At 37.7% G+C, this 23,929-nt stretch overlaps 1 protein-coding gene across 1 annotated transcript in view; it reads right to left on the bottom strand.

Moving 5' to 3' along the window:
• Positions 1 to 23,929, bottom strand: part of atg7 (ATG7 autophagy related 7 homolog (S. cerevisiae)) — a 121,096-nt gene that overhangs the window by 77,486 nt on the left and 19,681 nt on the right. The window contains exons 13-16 of the mRNA XM_073875759.1: positions 4,705 to 4,899; positions 4,130 to 4,283; positions 3,835 to 3,911; positions 3,621 to 3,736 (exon numbers count right to left, since the gene is read on the bottom strand). Coding sequence (XP_073731860.1) covers positions 3,621 to 3,736; positions 3,835 to 3,911; positions 4,130 to 4,283; positions 4,705 to 4,899 — 542 coding nt within the window. The remainder of the gene's footprint in view (positions 1 to 3,620; positions 3,737 to 3,834; positions 3,912 to 4,129; positions 4,284 to 4,704; positions 4,900 to 23,929) is intronic.

The following is a 23,929-nucleotide window of genomic DNA, read 5'->3' as shown; positions in this document are numbered from 1 at the left end:
CATTAAACATCTGAAAGTTACGTCTCGTTTCTTACTAATGCATTCTGTGTGACTGGAAGTGTTTCTACATGAGGAACTCTATTATTACATAAGCCAGTCACATCTCAGACCTTAATGTAAAGTGTGTCATTTCTTCCTTAAATGAAAACTTTGACAGTATCTCAATGCATCATCTGTTGCAAATCTACGGACCACAGTATTTTGCATGTCTGCCCGGACAGTTCTGAACCATTATGATACACTAATGTTGGGTTCACACCAGACGCGTTTGAGGCGTCAAATTCACGCCTACCGCGCGTAGTTGGACGCTTGAACATTTTGAGTGTACTCGCTTCATTCTCGCGTGAAAGCCATGCATGAAATTCTAGTCATCGTTTGTTTTTCTGCCAAAGTTCAAATTTTTCAACTTGTGCATTTGCCGCGGCAATGTTCAATTCACGCCATTCGCGCAAACTAGACGCACAAATGAGACCTCCAGACGCGCATCAACACATCTTTACATTAACTTAACACTGAAATAATTCGCCTGAAATAATAAGCCTCTACCGCGGCTGGTGTGAATGCAGCATAAGGGGTGGTTTCACGGACAGGGATTAGCTGAAGCCAGGACAAGGCCTTAGTTTAATTGGGAAATATATAACTGGCCTTGAATCCATACAATTGTGACATCACAAATGATGAAAATAAATTAGTTTTAGTTTACTGCAAAAGAAATCTGACACTAAGCCATTTCCAGACATATTTTTGTGTATTTTAAACAGTTTCTTGAAATTTTCCAGGTTGCTGTCATTTAAATTTAACAAAAACTTTCAAGTGTGGGAAATATACAAAGACAACAACCCAAATTGGTTAGGGTCTAAATCTTTTATGACTAAAGCTTGGCTGGGAGGATGCTCATGATGAATATCTATCATGTGCCACCACATTTTTTGCATTTAAGCCTTTTTGCCAAAAAAAGCTTCCAAACTAGATTTTGCGACATTTGAGTTTTGGACATTGAATTTATGCATCAAATTTAAGGAAAATCATTTTGGCAACATCTGCGAAATGTAATCAATAATACGTTTTTTAATCAGCTATAGTAAACTTTATAATGTGCCAAACCTTTTTTTTTTAACTGAGAAAGAGGTTTTAACATCTCAAATTCTTTCACGTTAAGTACAATATAATCAATTCTGTATTGCAAATTGATTCATTAAAAATCATCAAAAAACAGCAACGCTATAGCTATTAAAGAAATCTGAGTGTATTCAACTCAGTGTATGGTTTGACTTTGACATTTATCTGCATTCCTGCAGTTGTGGGTCTCTTCTCATATGAGCGCAAGTCTTTTGTGTCTCCTCATCTGAAGGCTTTTATCTGGCCTTTCAGAGCATCCATAAGTGCTCTATAACAGCTTAATGCATCTGAAGAGAGACTATCTGCAAGATGCCAGTGCTATCTACTGTAGGGAACTCCACAACCCCTGCTTTTTAAAGTCATCTGTGAAACGTAAACACGGATGAAAGCTTTCTATAGACTCTCATGTGGCCTAGAAATACATAAAAAGCAACATCATACAGGCTTTATGCATTTGCACTTCAGTCATACGTTATAGTGCCTCAAAAGTTTCCCAATGACTGAAACACAAGTCAAAGTGAAACCAAGATGCTTAGAGTTAATGTTATAGATGCTAACAGATGGAAAATATTAATCTGTGAACTTGTACTGTGCACTAAAAGTATATACTTCACAGGAGATGGGAAAAACTTTTGATTATGTATTATTTAAATTTGGGGCTGAATTTCATTAAACCGGTAAACAGTTGACCAACAGTAAGAATTTTGACCAATTAATATTTCCAGGTAAACAGTTAAAAAAGACAAGAGGAATAAAATATATGTGAAATATTTTAATATACACACTTCTAAATCCCCTTTGTAAAAAATGAATGTAAAATATATTAAACAAATGAAGAGTTTCGTTGCAAAACGAGATAACCACCGCTTTTTTAATTGTTCAGAAATCTTGTTTTTTGGTTGTGCATTCCAATTAATTTCAATGCAACTGCAGTTGATTTGTTTTGATTTAAACCTTCATAACTTAAAAAATACAGCTAAGTAGCACCATAAAACTAAATAATAACATGATAACATAATAATAAACATGTTTTGACAAAAATGTTAAAAAATGGATTTATCTCGTTTTGCAACAAAACTCTTCAAATATACGTCTGAACAACACTGCAAAAATGATGTGTTAATTTTTAACATATTGTGTGTGTCATGCCATTTAAGCTGTTATTTCATGTTAAAATAAATGAAAGGGACAACACAAGTGTTAAAAACAGTGATGGGAGTAACTCTGTTACTGTAATTCCACTACTTTTAGCTGTAATTAACATGTAACAAAGTATTTTTTTAAATCAAGTAAAGCAGTTACAATTAGTGAAATTTACATGAGTTGGTTACTCGTGTTACTCTATTTTGTGATAAATTAACACTTGCAGACAAGACATTTCTGATTTAACATTGCAGGACTATGGTGGGCGGCACAATAAATAATAACACAGAAGGTGTGTTAGTATAGGGACAACACATTTAAAGCAACACCAAAGAGTTTTTTTTTTTACCTTAAAATAACGTTTCCAAAAAAGTTTCAGTGGTTCATCCACTCAAAACAGGGTGAATGGCACTTTCACATTCGCTTTGCAGCCCTCTATTGGCCAAAACCGCACTAAAGAAGTTTCCATCCGTCGGGTAGTAGTCCTGTAGTCCGAGTGAATACTACAAAAACTTGCTTTACAGCAGACCTACAATCCAATCAGAGCCAGTTATGCTGCAGTATTTACGACAGTGATAATGAACAATTACGCTTCTAACCTGTAGGGGGAGCAAAGAGCAATAAGTCTTTAGTGTTGCTTTAATGTGTTGTCCCTATACAAACACACCTTGTATATTATTAAAGGTGGAAAAGTTATTTATTGTGATACATTTATTTCTCCATGCTGTTTGATTAACATTAGTGACAGTTAAGAGCACAATTAGTTAACTTCCCCTTTAAGACCTGATCCAATCTACTGTTACACATGCGTTTTCTTTTCCAACTGTTTACTTTCTCTTAAGCCCTTACAAGTTGTGTTTATGTTATGAGGATACTTGCAAAGATGGGAATTTTGACGTATTGTGTATTTAAGGCCAATAAAGCAGCAATAATGCTTACGAGCTCAATAAGCAGCGGATGTATGACGTGCACATTTAGCACTTTTGTTTGTTTGTGTGTTAATTGATTTAAAACTGTGGTGCTTAAATACGTCTACAAACACCTTAAGTTTTATGACCATGCGCACAGCAGCGTGAAGTGACTGCATAACCTCAATAGAGACAATAGTCCAAAATCTCTACCGGTTTATCATACCTACTAGTTTTTCGCTCACACCTAGTCTGAACTTTATGTTTTTGGTCATATGAAGCAATTTAATTATATTTTCAGACGTGCACAGACCTACTACTATGTACTGACGCGATACCGCAGTTTAGTTTTACACACGTGTTTGGCAGAATTCCAACAGGTACAAGCAGTCATTAGTTTAATCTCCTCGTGTGTTTTAAGAGGTTTGTTTAAAATGATGAAGCACCTACCCCTCTGGATGTTGGAATATAGATACCATCAGTTCAACAGCCAGCGCTCCAGCGATCATGGCCAGACCAGGACGACTGACTGTGCACTGCTGGTCAAGAGTTCTGTCTCTGGTAGACTTACACACAGAAGAGGGTTTACCATCAGTGCATTCAAAAACTAAATTAAATATGATCAATAAATGTACCTGAAAAAAAACTTTGTACGTGTACTCACATCTCCAGGAGCAACAACATCATTACAAAAGTAGCAGCCTAGACGATGTCCCGGGATGTTGGAGAACAAAGACGCTCCTGAGAATGAAAATTAGTCATGCTTACAAGAAAATATAAACATGGGCTTATGGATATTGGAGAATACGTCTATATAGCTGTAAACTGCTTCAAAGCCTTTCACAGCCCATTTTGCTATAAAATGTGACATAAATGCAACAAAAAATGCAAGGTGGGGCATTTAAAGATGAAATAAAATAAAATAAAATAAAATAAGAGAAGATATAGTGATGTTGTACCTGGTGCCGTGATGGCTGCTGGTGTGGAGGTAGAGGATGAGTTGGAGGAAGCAGACACGGGGCTGGAGTCTTCAGATTGAGACTCTTTGGGTTTCTTCAGGCCATGCCTCATCACCACAAATGTGTCAAATCCCAAAGCAGCATTAACTATCAGCTAAAAAACAAACAGAAATATTAAACTCCTAAAGCTCAATTATTTGAATTAACAAAATTACTTAAAATCAAAGCCAGAAAATGATTTAATCAAAATAAAACCTATTTCAAATGTTTTTTGCCCTAATTAATTAGCTGTTGTTTTGATTTTTTTTTATTATTGTGTTTTGTTTTACAGTAAAAATATCTAGACATCCACAAAACAAGAGAAAATTAACAGAAAACCAAATAATTGTCTGTCATCATGCTATAAGAGTTTTACTATAGTATTACTACGGTTTGGTTAAGGGTGATTTAATAAAGATGATAAAGAAGAAAACCCCTGTGTTGTTTTTACCAACAACTGAACATGAAATAGGTTGACAGCCATAGTGAAAGGAAATAACTAAATAAAAGATGAAAGATTGGAGGGAGGAGACCACCTTTCTTTGGCTTGCAGCGATGACTGTAGGAAGCCAGCGGCTCTCACGAGTGTCCATCAACAGGAAGAGCACGTCATGCTCAGAGATAAGCTTCTCCAGCTGTTCCACATCCTGCCGAGCTTGAGACATTGTCGTCTCGGAAAAGTTTACCGGGTGGCCAGGCATTGGTATGCTCATGTTATAGCCTTCTGCATTCTGAAATGAAAATACAATACATGTTTGTATGTCCTCATAAAAACGTACAAATTAAAATAATGTATCCCCTGAATCTTTTTGGATAAAATTGCAAAAGAAAAATAAATGTCTAACAATATATATATTGTTTGTATTAACATAAAAGTTTTGTATTAATATTAATATTTTGGGTAGACAGCAGAGGAGGTAGTGGAAGAAGGCCACAAATGTGGAAAAGGTTGTTATGTATATAGGACCAGGCGAGGGCCACTTTTTACAAAGACCTTTTTGTAAAAGAGAAAAATGGTTCCTCTTACAAGTACCAGGGAGGGAACTGGAGGAGCACTTGAAAAACATCTACTCTTATAAGTAGAGGAATCTGCCTTCTACTTATTCAACCACCAGTGTACCAGATGGATACCAGGGCCCCGTCATGGAGGAAAGTTGAAAGTACCGTAAAGCAGGCAAGGTCAGCATCAGCCCACGGACCTAACAGCATTTCATATAGAGTGTATAAAATACCCCTGGCCTGCTGAAGTACCTCTGGCACCAAATAAACGTGGCATGGAAAAAGGTACCAAAAGTATGGCGAACAGCAGTAGAGATTATCATTCCTAAGGAGAACAACTCATCATAAAACAAACATTATCCCTAAATGGGTTGCGTCTTCCCACAATCAAAGCATTTATGAAAGACGTGACAATAATAATAACCATGCACCAAACACTTGCATGATAAGCTTTTGGATAACTTTAACTGGACACATTTAACAATCAAACTCAGCCAACTTGCCAATGAGATGTTTTGTATCAGTGAGGAGAGAATACCATAATGCAGCCCTCAATGACAACTGGCAGGAAACAATCAGCGGCCTCAAGCAGATCAACCACACAGCCCTTTTAGACAAATTGAAGTTGTGGTGCTTCCACTTTGCACTGCTTCCCCATTTAAAGTGGCCAATCACTATTTATGAGGCCACGCTAACCCACATCAGTTGAGAGGAAAGACTGATGAATGCTCAAGTAGGAATTGGGATGGGCTTCTAAGATGCATGAGCAGTGTAGGTATTTATGTGAACTGAGCTCTTTCTTGCCTATCTCAAGCCTGGTGAAAGAGTACAAATGTGCCAAAGTATGTCTGGAGTTAACACTCACTGAGTCTTAGGATCCCTTGATATGTGGCACTGCTCCCACATTGGCAATTGGGAGAAAATGAAAGCTGGGCACAACAGTAGTACATGCAAAGGCCGCTCTGAGACACTGGGACATACACCTGGCACCACAACCATGTGTTGAGATGCCTAGCCTCAACCTTTAAGTTAAAAAGAAACACAATCAATTCCATCTCCCAAATACCTAGAGTATCCCCAAAAGCCAATAACCTAGCTTCATCCAAGAAGGGGATATTAAGCAGACTAACCCCTTACCCTCAGATTCTAGCCCATTAAATCCAGCCAGGGACTGGGAAATGTGAGTCAACTTAGACCAGAGACTTACTCTCCCACCAGCGATTGATGTGACCAACCTGCACCCAGACCTACTGCTTTGGTCCACCTGACACCGTATCTTCATTGTTGAGCTAACGTCCCCTGGGAAGACCCATCGGTGAAGCATACAAAAGGACAAAGCGGCACTAAACTACATTGGCAGCTGAGGCAGAGCAAAGGGGCTGGAGCATGAAGATGTGTCCAGTGGAGGTAGGCTGCAACCTTTGTTGCCAGTTCTACAACGTGGCTTTTGAAGAAAGTGGGCATTAGAGAGCAGGCCCCTGAGGAAGACCATAAAAGACATTGATGATCTGATCAACCTGTGTTGGGCCTGCCTTGGCGAAGGGTGTCTTGTGATAAATGGCAGAGAATATTATTGTAATAATTAAGTTGCATCTTAAAGGGAACTAATTAAAGTAAGATTAGAAATGGGCAAGCATGGAGTGGCCATCTAATGACGCTTTTAGGGATTATAGGCGTGTCGTTATATTTGTGCTGCCTACTGCAAGTGAGAGCGTCGTTGTACATTCTCATACATTTATTAATTTCTCAGTCCACCACAAAATTTTAATTGGCCACCACAAATAGATGTTTGCACATCATGTTTATCACGACCGTTTCTGTTCAAACACCCATGGTGTCAGTCGACGGTGCTCTGCTGAGCCTCACTGAAGTTGTACTTAAGCATATATAACGTGCTCGTTGCGAATGTTCCGCCAGTCTGGAAAAAAACTGTTATGGTGTCCCTGATTCTCAACCTGTGGATGTTTTTCATTCCTAAAAGGGAGGTTGGGAACTTATAGCGGAGCACAGATGACAACATGTTTGCTTGAGACAGCGCAAGCTAGCACTAAGGTAAAGCTAATCTTTTACATTATAGCAATGACGCTGGTAGTGACGATTTTCTCTGAACAATCAGTGATATACAGTGTTTTCACATCACGTTTGGTATCAGCTCGGGTCGCTTGGAACCCCAACTGAGGTGGTACGAAAAAAAGTATCAGGTACTACGTACTTCACCCAATGGAAAAGCTCACAAAAGTAAGCTGACCCAAACCAAACTAATCCAAACCAAACCGTTGGGTACTATGCTATGGAAAAGCACCATAAGCGTACAGTCCAACCTCTGGCAGCGTCCCAGCCTGGTTCGATTGTGAACGTGGGCCCGCATATTATTAAATATTAATAAACAGCTGGTGTGTGGATCCTGTGAGACATTGTGGAACCGAACGAATGAAGACAATACCAAGTAGGGTTAAATCTGAACAACCAGACATCTATTCAAATTCTGTGATTGTTAAAAAGTAAATATCAATCTGATTCGTATTATAAACAGGTAGATTTTATATTTTGCAGTCAGATTAAACCGACTCTGTTAAAACATAATCAGTAAGGCATGCCGATTGGTTTCCAACTTTGGGCCAATGGGTGGTTTCTCTTACGGTCACTAATGAAACCCCCCAACCAAGATAATGCATCAAAACACACTAAAGAAAAGAATGGGACTGAATCAGTTGGGATTGTAACATCTAGTCTGTATAATGTAAATTAACTTTTAAATAAAATTGTAATCTGATATTGAATCTAATATGTCATCTGTAATGTCTAACATGCAAATGACTACGCTTTAAATTTCACAGTGTTACAGAACTTCAAAACAGACATAAACTGTAGTGTTTTTGCAAAGCAATGACAGTTTACTCCACGCTTCCTGATTATATTATCTTAAGATCACATACACAGAAAGAGCAGTGGTCCTAAAATGTAACCCTGTGGGACTCCACACTAAATATTTAAAAGATTTAGTACTATAAACTATATCCACTTATAAATATGTCACATTCCAGTAGTAAAGAGCCCTGAGTTATGTGTAAATATTTACACAACATTAACAAAGTAACTCTACTTAGGAAGCACCATTGCCTTTAAACTAGTGTAAAGACAAATAAGACAAGGCAAAAATAATTCATTATGCAAGATTTTTTTTTAAACACTGCAATGATGGTTAGAAACAGCAAAATAACAGAATAAACAAAATAAACATTCATTTTTGTACCCTATGGTTCTCTTCAATTGCTTACAAAATAATAAGAGAGCTCATAGACACATCAGAGATCCAAGAGCCAAAAGGGAAGTGAAGTCAACTTAACCATAAATTTGCTAAGTGTGTTTGCCGTGTGAGGAAAATGGAAGATATGACACGCTATCCAATTTTGCAGAGGTGAGTACTTCACCAGAAATCATGTGAATTCATCTTACTATCTGAGCGAGAATAGCTGTATGGTGTGTGTATACGTGTGCGCATGTGTGTGTAAGCGAATAGTAATTACAGCATGGATATCCGGCTCTAATTGGCTTAGAACACGCAGGGGTTCTGTGAAAATAAAAAGTATGGCATAATTAGCTGAACAGGGGTGCCGATCGATACAGGATGAAAAGATGAATAAATAATGACAAGAGAGTCAACACAGCAGACGGATAATTCATATCAGTGACCAGATGGGCAGCTGCCAACACGAGATGAGAGAAATCCAATGATCATTTAGCCAGGTGTACAAAAATATTCCTTTATAAGATCCTACAGTATCCACATGCACACACACACACACACACACACACACACACACACACACACACACACACACACGAGTCCACAAGCCCAACTGTCAGATGGTCCATGTCTTACGTAAGGATATCGCTCTCGCTCTTGTTTTAGCACCTCCGTTCTTTGCTCTCTGATAAATAACATTTGGAGCAAATGTAGAAGTTGGCATGAGCCTGACTTTAATTATGAGCCCGTCTGAAGTGTGATCACATAATAACTTGACCAACGAGAGTGCAATGTGCTAGAAATTTTTACATTAGTATCACTCACATTTGAGATATTAAAGCTTTAGTGACTCATGAGTCAAGAAAAGTCAAGACAGGGACTTAGGGATGCTTATATTGACCAGTTACCTGTTAACCGAAGTTAAGAATTTATGATTGATTAATATTATCAGTAAAGAGAAAAAAATATTTGTTAACACACAATGTGTCGACACGTGCCTACAGATATTTCACCACTTTTCTATCCTTAATTTGTGAATTATAGCCAAATTATTGCTGCCCTGATGGTCTGGTAAAGTAATTTGTATGAGAAATAATTTGTACTGCATATGTGTTCGTGCTTGAGTATTTTTTGGAAGCTGCACAGAGACACGTGTGTGTGTGTGTGTGTGTGTGTGTGTGTGTGTGTGTGTGTCCAAGCAAGAGACATGATCCACCTGTCTCGCACACGTCCAGACAAACATTCACTGATTGCCTCTGTCGTCCTATACCCTGAACATAAACATCTCTTTTTTTTGCATGAACAGAGAAAGAAGACGCAAAAGCAAAACTTTCTGAAATGTGTAAATAATACCATCATATCGTCCAAAACTCATATGACTTTTGGAAACCCAGTAGGCACAATTCAAAACTGTGCTACTCCCTTCTTCGATTCAGTTTTAATGAATGGGGACTTGAGATTAAAAGCTTCTGGAGTCCATAAGACTAATGCCATTGCACTATTCCAAGTCTTTTGAAGTTCTTCAAAATGGGTGTGTGTGAGTCACTAATTCTGTTTAAAACTGAATTTCTCAAGGACCTGGTTCTCAAGTATTAAGTATACATCACAGTAAATTTGAATACAAGCTAACTTAGAATAAAGTTTCTGTATGCAGCACAGTGTCCAGATTTTTCCCTTTCAATGCCTCACTAGTGATCATAATAAAAACAGTGGGAACTGAACAATTTGTCATTTGTCACTATTCTTTTTATGACTATTGTATACATGAGCTCTTTCCCAGCAAGATTTTTTTTAAAGTTGCCAGCCAGTGCTCGCATTTAAAAAAAGTTTAAAGCCTTCCAGGAAAGTTTCTTCTTTAATAAATCAAATGAAAGAACAGACATGCTTTTAAACAACAAAAAACTTTAATCCGATCTTCATTTGTTCTTTCACTTCTCAAATATGGCTTGTTTCTCCAAATTTTGAACAAAAAAACTGTAATTGCATTTTTTTTTCACATTTTGAACTGCATTTTTGAAAAGTACCTTTAGAGATCAGATTCAGAATGAAAATCAAAACAAACACAGAGTATTTACTGCTTTTTACCACCTAGTCCATAATAGCGGAAATATAGATTGCAGCAAAAACTCGTCTTTGGCAGGGAAGCGTTTTCACTCGGGGAAAGAGTTAAGGCCAATAATTTCTCTTAAAAATCATTAAATTGATTTGGTAAACTGAATTGCTGCTTAGTCCATTAAAATTTAATACAAAAAATTGTTTTTAATTGAATCGTAAATTGAAAGGATTTGCATTGCGAAACAAATCGATCCTTATTGTGAGTCGAGTCGATATTGGACTTTTTATCTAACCAAAAACCTACCGAATCGAATGGATTCACTGTTTACAAGATTCACACCTCTAGTACTGAAGCTACTTTATGTATAAACCACTTTTATTATACGTTTATCATCCTTTGCATTCTTTCTGAAGCTTGAAAGTCATTTGGAACGTCATGATATACAGGGCCGGCATAATGGGGGGGGGCATTCGTGGGCCGTGCCCCCCCAAACAGGTTGTTGTGCCCTCCTACACAGTTTTTTATTAATTGAATATATATCAAGAATAATTAAAATAAATTAAACATTATATGTTTTATAACTTTTAATGTTATAAAATGAGGAAAATATAGTTGATATATGTTTTTTTTTTTTTTTATTAAAAAAGGTAGAGGCGGGATTTTCAAATCTACAGGACACTGTTTTAAGGAAGTTGTTCCATACGTCGCCTTCAGCTTATTTTAAAGGTAAGTTATGCGTTATTTTATGTAAGCTTAATGTGAAGTGTGGCTATATACCATTAACAGCATTGCGACATGATTATGGTAATACTGATTAGTTTGTGATCTTCTGCACTCTATACAGGAAATGAGCTGACAGTCTGTACGTTACCAGTTGAATAAGTGTGCTTGCACTGTATTTGTTGTTTTTATGCCTTGTTTTTGCAAGTTATTGTTGTTGATTGCGTTGGAAGTCGCTGTTAGTTATGGTCTGGCGCCGGCTCTGGATAGTGAGCAGATGGTAACATAATTTAAAATTTTTGGTGTACTGTTTTTTTTAAAGCATGACTTTCTGTAAGGGCAGTTTCTTATCAAAGTTCTCTTAACACGTCATTCTACCACAGATGTGCACAGGGAAGTCACTGAATTTGTAAAAATATAGATTTTGATTTTTTTTTTAAATCATTCCCGACCCGTGCATTTGGATGTATATGACTGCTCCTTGTTTTTTGTATTGTGATGTTATCTGGGATTGATGAGTGATGTCATCTGGGATTGCTATTATGAAAGGTCTGATGGCGTTAATAGCGGATCTCTCTCTTTTTTCTTTGTGGTCTGGTCTTGTTTGCCTAATGTCTAATTCGGTCATTACCGCTTTCTGGAGAGTCTAGTTTTGGCCATAATTTAGTTTGACCTTTGAATCTTTGTTAAATTGTATTGATGAAACACAATGGGCTTATTATTTTGTCTTTTTTTTGTAACAGGTAGTAAATCTAGTTTTCAGTTCTTGTTAACATTGGTGAGGAAGCAGTGGCACATAAGACTCACTTGTTTATTACCCTTGGGAGTTAGGTGCTGTAAGATCTTTCCCCGTGATTATTAGTAAGATTATTGTTAGATACACAAAGTTGTGTTGATTGAGTGTTGCTTGATTATTTTATATATCTCTTTTTGAATAACATTATGATGGAAGAAACTTTTAATTTGATTTCAAGCTTTTGTAAATCATTACAGTATTTGTGTATTTGGCCTTTATGCATTAAACCCATTCACCCAAAAATGAAAATTCTCTCAACATTTACCCTCGTGCTGTTCTTAATCGGAATCAGTTTCTTTATTCTGTTGAACACAAAATGCGTTACTTTGATAAATGATGGTAAGCAAACAGTTGAATGACGGTACCCATTGACTTTCATATATTTGAAGAATAATTAGGACATTTAATTATCGTGGCAAAAAAAAATTATATTCTCATCTCACTAAATGTTTAGTAAGTTCTGAAAGAATCTACACTCTAGAATTTACTTGACATAAAAAATATAGTTAGGAAATCAATATATTTATTTAATTTTACATATCATTGACGGTGGCCTAGAGCACACAGAAACCCATTTTGCATTTCATCGGAAATAGTTCGAGCCCCCTGCATTCATTTACATTCAATTGTGCTCAGTCCAGCTGTTTGTAAACTCAGAAACATGTACGGTGTAATCGGCTGCTCGCTTATTCTGGTGCCACCTGCTCTCTGTCTGCGAGGTTTGCCAGATGACAGCAGCTGCGTTTGCAATGACTGCAAACTTGAATATGAAAAAAACATGAATATGATACTTCAAGCCTTAAATATTCAAATAGAAAATCCTTTATTTCTGATATTAAATTAATTGGGGTAAAAAAGCAAAATTCAATAAACAAACTACTTTATTATATAAACCATTTATAACTACACTATAAACATATGGTGCTAAATAGCACTAAAATGGTTCACCAGCTTGTAAATTGGGCAAGCGCTTTATGTCCTATATAGCACCTATGTAGAACCAAAAGTGGTGCTACAGCACGACTATAGCACCACTTATGGTTCTAAATAGCAACATATGACTCTACATACGGTAGGTGCTATATAGCACCTAAAGTGGTTCCGTGATTACGAGGCAGTGAACCACTTTGGCTGGATTTACACTGCAGATCTTGATGCCCAATTCCGATAAGTTTACTACATCAAATTTTTTTTTTGACGACCTGTTTATATCATCTTTAAAAATCAACTTGTAATTACTTTTTTTTTAGGTGCATATATGTGATGCCATCTGGCAAAACCTGTCGGATGTCGTGGTGGAAAGGAAATGTCTAAGAAAATCAAAATAAGTCGAATGTACATTTTTGGTCAAAATTAGGTTTCCATTCAGTTATTATTCTATAACATCTTGTCTATCATCTTTAAAAAATATCTTGGCAAAATTCACAAAATAGCGATTTATAGTGAAAAGAAAAGACTGCGTCTTTATATAATGTTTAAAGGCAGAGTAAGCAGGTTTAAGTCTAATAAAGTTTAAAACACTTTTTTCCAAATTTGTTTTCTTTATATCCCAATACATAAGTAAAATGTAAGTACTCGGAAAAAGAGTATAAAAATGAGTGTCTGTAGACCTCCCACGACTGTTTTAAACACAGCTCATTATTTCCATTCACTCCACCCCCTCCCTTCTGGGTTTCTTCTAAAGCCACGCCCCCAAAACACATGCTCTGTTGGAAGAAGCATTTACCTGAGACGAGCGAAGAGGAAGGAGCGCGGTGCATGTAGTAACATCATGTCACAATCACATGTAATAATACACCTAAATTTATCACTATAAATATATACAAATAGGATGCCTTCTAGCACTCACTATGAAGCTAGCATAACAATACTGGTAAAGTTTAAAATATATTTTGTTTGATTCGGTAACAAACGAGCTAGTTATATTTATAAGACAAAGGTAAAACAGGTTGCATTGATACAAGTTTTTTTATTACCATCAGTTACACTGTGATGAAGGTGAATTTCGTGGAAGATTCATAAAATATACTGTGTTTTGCATGTAAGAGTTTCCGTGATGAAAGCATTGTTGACTCTGATGAGGACTACATTCCAGAGACAATACCGCTACCGCATCGTCGACTCGAGGAAAAGTCACGCAATATTTACTCTCGTTTGATTTCTTAATTTATTCCTTTTTTGCCTCGTATGCTTCGCTGACTGCATATGCAGGTACTGTGAGTTCTGAATGCACTTTCTCTGCTGTCTCTCACTTTTGCTCTTCCTAGAGTGCCTTGTGCACGTTCAAATCAATTGGGTGTGTGCATGTGTGGGCAGATCCCGTAGCAACAGGGGTGGTGCCATGGTCGCGAGAAAGAGTGATAGTCGTGCAAGCCAATCATTTGTTTAGTCCCGAATGGAAATAATGAGCTGTGTTTAAAACAGTCGTGAACGGTCTACAGACACTCGAGTTCCACACTCTCTTTTTCAGAGTACTTACATTTAACTTATGTATTGGGATATAAAGACAGTTTAAACAAATTTGGAAAAAAGTTTTTAAAGATAATTCCTGCCTATCCTGCCTTTAAGAACACGCCTGGACCGGCACGGAAGTGCAAAACAATCGGCCATAACTTTCCTTCTCTTTACACTACAAAGACAGTTCACCTATCAACAGCGCTTGAAGAGGACCGGTAAACACCAGTATGCCGTACCGGCACTTCTATATTTTAATCTCTCTCTCTCTCTCTCTCTCTCTCTGTGAATGACAAATTAAAACCTAAGCCTTCAATATACAATACTTCAACTTTTATTTTTAAGTAAGCAGTGGCAAAATCACCAAAGAAACTAGAAACATTGCAAATGATGAAAATCAGAAAATAAAAATAAAGAAACTGAAGCACACATTATTGGGGGAAGACTGTGATCCATGACACTGCCATATACAGGTGGTGTTCAGATCCAAGTACCTACAGGGGACCCAAGTTTGAATGTGATCCATGGTCGTTTTGTGCGCTGTTCCTCAAATTCAAGGTCGACTAATATTTCCAATTGAATCTGAGAGTTTTTAGGATGACATTTGTTGAGGATGCCCAGTGTGATGAATCATGGAAAGTGAAGGGGATATGATGGAAGCACAGATGGCGTCAGCAGAGCAGAGGCGGAGGGAACCGAGGGCTTGATATGTCAGAAGAAACAAGGTCTCATGGACGTAAACAGCGGCTGACAACATTCCCACACATGAATATGAAGTTAAAAGTCTGAGTCACACAAGTCTGATGTTCGTTCACCCAAATAATTTGTTATATAATTTGCTTAGCATGCATGTAGAACAGTAAAGATTATGGATGACTTAACTGTACTGTAACAAGCAAGGTTGATAAACTATTATTTACTGTATTATTTACAGTAAATCTCACAGATTACTGTGATTTTAGTATATGTACCAGGACCTGATTTTACACTTGCTGCAAACATATAGCAGACAGTTACAATAGGGCTGTTAATCAATTTGGTGAACAACCAGTATTTTTGCTCTGGGGTTTTAACAAATGAGACGTTACCACGCATTTAATCTGGAGCAATATGTTACAGTCCCACTAGAATGCATAACAGACTGGATTTGTGCTATAGCAACGTCCTGAATGCGTACATATCAAAATCTCGTCCTCCTATTGGTCGTTCTGACCATAAGGTTATTCTGTTGTTGCCAAAGTACAGATTAAAACTCAAGAGAGGAGTAACATTAAAAAAATAATTAATGTGTGGAACGAAGAGACTTCAGAAACACTAAGAGGATGTTTTGAGTTGACTGGCTGGAGTTGTTTTTTGAGGATTGCGGGAACGCTGATGTAATAACTTCTTACTTATTCTGCGAGGATGTTGTAACTCCAACTAAACAAATAATAATACATCCAAATAACAAGCTGTGGGTCACCAAGGACATGAAAACCTGTCTAGTTAAAAAAGAAGGCTTTTTTAGAAGGTGAGTCATTCAGAGTGAGGGAGTTACAGAAAAAAATAGAAGAAAGGCTAAGATGGCAAAAAATCACTACAAGGAAAAAGTGGAACAGAAATTAACCGCTGGGAATGTGAGGGAGGCATGGTAGGGGTTAAACACCATAATGGGAGAACATCTAAACCTGTAGTGACTAACTGTCAAGACCCTCCCTCCTTTGCAGAGCAGTTAAACAACTTCTTCAGTAGCTTTGATAAAAGCCGTACATCAGCCAGCTGGAATCCACCTATCCCCAGCCTATCATTATTGAGGAGAAACTAGTGGCATCTATCTTAAGGCGAGTGAACCCACACAAAGCCCCTGGCCCTGACAGGCTCAGAGGCGAAGTGCTTTAAGATCACCAAGTTCTTTCAGGGCCTCCTGGATTCAAACTGTGTTCCTCACCAGTGGAAAGAGTCAACCATCATCCCGATTCCTAAAAAGACATCGGCCAAAGACCCCAAGGATTTTAGGCCAGTTGCCCTGACATCGCTGCTATGTGAATGTATGGAACAAGTGATAAGTAACCACCTTTCCAGCTCTGCGTCAGGAAGACTAAACCCACTCCAATTTGCTTATAAAGCTAAACGTGGAGTGGAGGATGCAACTTTAACTATCTTGGACACTGTGACCAAACATCTGGGCTCATCACATACCCACACAAGGATTTTATTTATGGACGTTAGGGCTGTCACAATGATTAAATAATCGTCTCATCGCGATTGTTTGACCTCATCGCTATGGTTTCAGATCACCGCAATGATTGCACATCTCTTTAAAACACAAGGGGGAGCTGCAGCGTCTGTATAAACGAGACGGTATCAGATGGCGCTCCTTAACTGACAGTGTATATGCAATAACTAGATGAGCTTCAGGTCCACCCAACACTGACTTTATGGATTAAGGACTTTTTACAGGATTGACCACAACAGGTGCGTGTGAACAGTTTTAATTCTAGTAAACAGATTTTAAATACTGGACTCCCCCAAGCATGTGTTTTATCTCCTGTTCTTTTTTCTGTTTACACAAACAATATTTCATGTAACAGGGATGGAATGATTCTTTTAAAGTATGCCGATGAAAAGGTCTTAGTAGCCCATCTGCCGGACGCGAAGGCACTGTCTGACTACCATCAGACAGTTAACAATCTGGTCACAACATTCCAAAACATCTCTCTAGTCTACACCTTAATATTGATAAAACCGAGGAGCTGTGCTGTCAGAGTAGGGAAATTGAGAGTACACAGCACATGTTTCAACCCCTCAGCCACAAGTCAATGTTTTTAAATACCTTGGAACAGAGATTGATACATCTATGTCCTTCTCACAGCATGTAGACACTGTGTATAAGAAAGCCTAGCAGCGTCTACACCTGCTGAGGAAACTCTGAGATTTTAGTGTGAGTAAGGACATTTTAATCAGGGTTTATCAGTCACTTGTCGAATACTTATTAACTTTTAATATTTCAGCCTGGCATAATTAAACAAAACTTGCATGTATAATAAATCTGTTTTCAGATTGTTTATGATGAAATGGAACGGTTTTGACTGAAATTTGGACATATGATGCTGGCCAGGGGCGGAGTGGGACCAAAAAATCTACCGGGAAATTTCGTATACCACCAGCCCTCCGTGGTAAAAAAAAGGTCTTGTATTTGTAGTAAACTACGGTAATACAAATCGTAATCAATCTGCAAAAAAAAAAAACATTTTCATAATAATAATAAAATCATCAAATCATGGATAATTTTCCTAAATGAGTAACTATACAAAATGATACCTGTTTGAAAGACGGAGATGCGCACCTGTCAATCAGCTATTACATAACAGAGTGAGACCAGAGATGAACGTGCTCATAAATGGGAGTAATATGGAATACTTTCTTTACATCTTTGAATAACTGTAAAAATTTTTCCTTTAAATATCATTTTTGTCATATAAAGTTTTGAGAGATAATAATGTTTTTTTCCACTGCTATTGCTCATTTATTTTAACGTGTTTGGCGTATTTACCTCAGAGTTTATTTCAGTTATTTTGCTGTTTTTCCGGTAATAATAATACAATTTACATGCCAATCCTATTTCCTTGTCTTTTTATTCATTTCATTATGCTGTTATATGTAATGTGAAAATCACATAGTAGGAAATATATAATGTGATACTGCAAAGTTACCCTCCTTATTTTTATGTATTATATAGCCATATGGAGACAAACATTTGCAAATGTGCTGATTTGATCCATTCATGTACTCAGGGTGCGATTTGTGAAAAAAACAGAGGGGGGGGTGTTTTCATAGGCGTCGATTTCGGCGACGGTGGGTACCCACCATATTTCGTCATGAGTCATTTTGTACCCACCACTAGTTTTAACTTTTTTGACTGTTTTCAGTGGTTATGAAGAGCAATATGAGAAATTTGGTAATCATTGGCCGACCTAACAAAATTCCATTATAATATTATTATTTTTAATATATATTTCTAATTTAAATATTTCTAATATTCAGAAATGCGCCCTCCGCTCACGAGCTCTGATCGGAACAAACCCGAACCTCACTGTCTGCTGAACTTGCGCAGAAACATAAAAATATAACCAGCTTTTCAAAATGGTTTTAAAACTAAACATTTATACTATTTTAGCACAAATTATGGGCTTATTGAAGATTTTTTATAATTCTTGACATAATGCGTCTCTGTCCACAACACATTTCAAAACATTTTAATTCATAAAAATAAATCATGAGAACATGAACTCATCACTGCATTTGCAGGAATTGTAAAATCTTTTTTCTTATTAACTCATGAAGCAGCCTAACGCAATATTTTTACTGTAATAGCTTATATTTCCCCACACATATGAACTGTGATCATGCACAACGAAAAAACACGCAATAATTAAATCTTGAATGGCAAAACTATATGGCACAACGTAGTGTCAACTTAAACATAAATATGAACAATGTATTGATTGCAAAGTTAAACCATTACAGTAGAAACAGTTTTAATGCTGCTTTTAAAGTAATAACATTAACTTTACACCGCGATGCTGAGCTACAGTGAAATGATAGAAAAGTCAGATGCATTATGTGTTAGTCACTTAACTTAGCCTCATTTGCGCAAACTGGACGCGCCCGCGCCTCGCTAAACGCCTCATCGGCATGTATCATGTGTAACTTCAGCCATTCTCAGTGGTGTGACTGGGACACTAACTCCGCTTGTCATCATAAACAGATAATCAGATTGTTATGTTTATTCCCGCTTTATTAATATGCGGCTGAATATGCTGCATTTCATCGTTTCGACACACAGCTCCATAACCATCTCGCAAGTGTTGATAGGCTATTACTCGGGAGGTGTAACCGGGTCTGTAACCAATCAGATAGCGCCGCGGGCGGGACATTGAGCAAGTCTGCAGAGTAGTGAATACAGAGAGGCTGCGCGGCAGCTGTATCAGAGCCAGCCAAAGTAGCGCATTTTAAAACAAAATTGACTTTAATCAAACGATCCGTGATAAGTTTTGTGATCCGTCTCGCCACTAGTGTAGTAGCACTGATCACTTTGAGGGGGGGGATAAATTTATCCCCACCGGGGATAAAAATAATTAAGCAGAGGCAGGGATACATTGACCAGAAAGGGGGAAATCCCACGCATCCCCCCCGGCAAATCGCACCCTGCATGTACTGACCACCAAGCTAGAGATTTTAAACATCTTTAATCCACACTTACTATCAAATAGTCTATCTGCTTGATGGATCAATCCGACTGCATATGTACTCCAATAAACAGGCATTCGGCGGCGCGGCTTTTTACATCAAAGGCCGACAGGCTATGCCATTTGGGGAGCGCCGTTCAGTGATCCCCCTATATTTTAAAAAATCCTAAACATGGTTGGACCTGTCGAACAGGTTGAGCACTTTTATGTTGAGCAAAGAGGCTGCACAGTTTGACCAGCGGGAAGCGGCCGCACATCAAGCCGCCAGACGGGGTTGCTATAACTCGCAATGTATAACTATTATCAGACCGACCCTTGCAGCCTCAAAACACTACCGGCCCACCGACTCTCCCAATGGCCACTCCGCCACTGTGCTGGCCCGAGAATTTTCGGGTGTTTGTTGTATCAGCCCCCACCTCTACAATGTGTGTATAGGTGCACTGGAACAAACCATTCCTAAAATGCATTAAACTTTCGTTTACAAAGACGTGAAACACACCGAGTGGTCAGGGGTGTTCACTGATATGCTCACACAAAAATCGCTACAAAAGACGCTTTCCAACAGGTTTTATCTTAGTTTTTGTCCAACTCCTTTGACTTGTATTAGATGTGCTGTTAGGTACGGTATTACTCCGTACCGGGAACTTTGTTTGTATTCTTGCAATTGGCAAAGGTGGATTATTGCCACCAACTGGGCTGGTGTGTTATTATTCAAGCTCTCAACGGAAGAATATACGGGTGTGAGGCGTTTGAAAAAATAGGTCCACAAGTTTACAACGAATGCTAAAACAGCTTTTGGAAAGCATCTTTTGCAGCGATTTTTGATTTTATCAGTGAACACCCCTGACCACTCGGTGAGTTTCATGTATTTGTAAAACAAAAGTTTAATGCATTTTAGGAAGGATTGTTCCTGTGCACCTATACACCCATTGTAGAGGTGGGAGGTGAAGCAATAAACACCCAAAAATTCTCGGGGCAGCGCATATGTCGAAATTTCAGTCAAAACCGTTCTATTTCATCATAAACAATCTGAACAGGGCTTTAAGTGTAAAATACTGAACTTGTCCTTTAAATTATGAAGATAACTTCAATTAATTTGATGAATCTGTCCTTAAGGCACTGGTCGTAAAAAAGCCTGGCTCTCATGAGTTACCAGTGAAATAGTCTATTGGCTTACACTGTAAAAAATACTTTGCTGCCTTAAAATTTTTTGTTAAATCAACTCAGATTTACAAGTCATATCAAAAGAGATGAGTTGTCACAACTTATAAAATTAAGTTGACTTTTCTCAATTATATTTTATACGTTATAACAAGATAAATAATAGCAAGTTGAAATGACTTGTACATCCGAGTTTATTCAACAAAAAAATTTAAGGCAGCAAAGTATTTTTTACAGTGTACTCATGCACTCGGTCAGAACAAACAATAACAATTCTAGTTAGTACTTAAATAACAAATGATTGAGTCATATGGATGTGTTCACAAAAGTAATAAAGTACTACTTAGAAACCCAAAATATGGAATTAGAATATGGAATTTAAAGGTCACATTCTCTCTGATCCCATTTTTCAAACTTTAATTAGTGTGTAATGTTGCTATAATAGCATAAACAATACCTGTAAAATGATGAAGCTCAAAGTTCACTGTCAGGCGATATATTTTCTTTAACAGAATTCGCCTTTCAAAGCCTACAGCGAATGGCTGGTTTGGACTACATCCCTCTACTTCCTGCTTTAATGACGTCACTAGAACAGTTCTTTGATTAAACTCCGCCCACAGGAATACATCAGTCACCAGCTAAGCTCAAACGGCTCTGCTAAGCTAAGCCGCTATCGAATCACAACACACAAACATACTACACAATCAGAACTCAATACGTATTTTTGAAGGAGGGACTTCAAAGGACAAGAAAGACATCAGCACATTTTGAGGACAATGAAATAGCGCTATACAGATAAGTACAATGTGTAAAAAATACCATGTTGAACACATGTTATATTGCGACTGTAAACACAATCAAAGCTTTAAAAACACAAAAAGAACGGGACCTTTAAGATCCACAGGGCCAGATTCACAGAAAATGTATGGTATTTAATTTAATCACACAACGCAATTTACTAATGCTGTGTGCACATTACTAGTGACGTCACTGTGAGTCGCACATCTCTTTAAACAAGGTAGTTAGGAGGCATTCCTACAGTAATTCTGGTTGTCATAAATAAATGAGTACCATCCACTCCAGTAACTGACATATGGAAGTTGCTCATCATTTGCATAAGGTTAAACTTTTCTCAACTTTGTCATTCCGCTGAACATGACCCATCCGGTCACCAATAGTCACTGTAGCTCGTATCGCTGTAAGTCGCCAAGCTTTCATTAAAATTTATGACATCTTGTCGCTCTGCTATGCTAGTTGGTGGTAGCCTGAATGCGCCATGAGGCTTGGGCTTGTCAGTACTGGTATTTCCACCAGTATTTAATGCCCAAAAAAGCTGCACCTGATGATGAGCATTGATTCTGCTTATTTGTGACCCTGCTCTTGGCAAACTGTGTCGGTTGATATGAAAATGAGTGCCTATGTTCTTTAACGCAGTGGTTCTTAAACTAGGGACCGTGAGATGGTGCCAAAGGGGCCCCAGTTTTATGAGATTTAAAAAAATATATTAATCATCATAAATTCTGCGTAATTAAACTTCAATAAGGCCACTAACCAACAGAACTACATTGTATAATTTAATATGTTTTGCTCAAATTCTAAGTTTGTAATTCTAAGATTGTTTTATGTTATGAACTTTCTTTGGGGGGACCGCATAGGGGATGCACCATAGACTGTAAAAAAAGATGGACGATATAACAACGCTTCAATCCAATGTAATGAACTGAACGTAAAATGTACGAAGATGAGCGCTGACATGTTACGCAAAAACATCAGTTTGGAGCCGGGGCATGCACAGTGGAACTTCTCAGTAAACCACTCCATGCTTTATAGGAATTGCGCTAATTTGCATTTGTTTACAGTAGTAACTCCGACCTTAAATTCAAGCCAAACGTGCAGGGGTAACATTTAGCATGCAGAGTATAAAAGGACACCACAATATAACATTAGCAATAATAACACCTCGTTGATTTGAGGTAGTTTTTTCCATCCTCAACTCAAGTAGAGAAAATTGTGACTGTGCATGTGCCCAAGAATAATTTCATGAAATAACCTTTTCTGTGAATTGGATCAATATAAAATCTAAGTGATGAAAATCTGAGCAAAGCCCTGAGTCTGCTTTACAAACCTGCTCTCTTCCTGGAAAAACTGAATGGACAAGAAAAAAAGCAAAATGAACACTTCCTGGTAAATGAAGCTATAAGAGCCCGTCTACATCCAGTCTGAGGTGCTCAATGATGCATTAAAACATTGTTGAGTACATGAATACAAAGGCGGCCACATTTCTTATGCACCCCGCTTAATAAAGCAGACAATAAAAAGACTGATTTGAAATGATGAAGTACATTGTTTGGTTTGGCAGTATATTTGTTAATACCATCTCTCACTCGAGTGCTGCTGAAAAGATGACTTTGTTTTAGTAAAAAATGTTTGTTCAGTTTAAAAAAGATAAAGATTTCTGCAGCATGTTTTGCAACTTTTCATTTTTTGGTACTATTCATCATTACGTTTCCAACTGAAGTTATTTTTATTTTTAATGTATCTGAATTTTTATTCGGATTGTTATTTTCCGCTAAAAGTTCCATAGACTGCATTATGGCGCTTTATTGTCCTTTGGGAAGCTGAGAGATATTTGGGGAAATTAAGTGAGGATTATGTTAGGAAATGCTACTCTACCAAGAAGTGGGAACCCAGTCAAAATGACACCAAGCGCGAAGACTCATCAATGAGGTAAAGAAACAACCCTGAATGACAGCCAAAGATTTGAAGGCATCATTGGAACTTGCTAACATCTCTGTTCATGAGTCTACAATACATAAAAAAAACATTGAACAAGCAGGGTATCCACAGCAGGACACCACGAAGGAAGCCACTGCTTTCTTAAAAGAACATTGCTGCACGCCTGAAGTTTGCAAAAGAGCACATTGACATTCGACAGCGGTATTGGCAAAAAGTTTGTGGTTGATGAAACTAAGATTGAAGTATTTGGAAAAACTCACAGCACTACATCTGGTGTAGAGAGGGCACAGCGTATCATAATGAAAACATCATCTCAACTATAAAGTATGGTGGAGGAAACATCATGATTTGGGCCTGCTTTGCT

The sequence above is a fragment of the Misgurnus anguillicaudatus genome, chromosome 14, assembly GCF_027580225.2.
Source record: "Misgurnus anguillicaudatus chromosome 14, ASM2758022v2, whole genome shotgun sequence".
In the NCBI taxonomy this organism is placed as follows: domain Eukaryota; kingdom Metazoa; phylum Chordata; class Actinopteri; order Cypriniformes; family Cobitidae; genus Misgurnus; species Misgurnus anguillicaudatus.
This window is presented reverse-complemented; position numbering and strand designations above follow the sequence as displayed.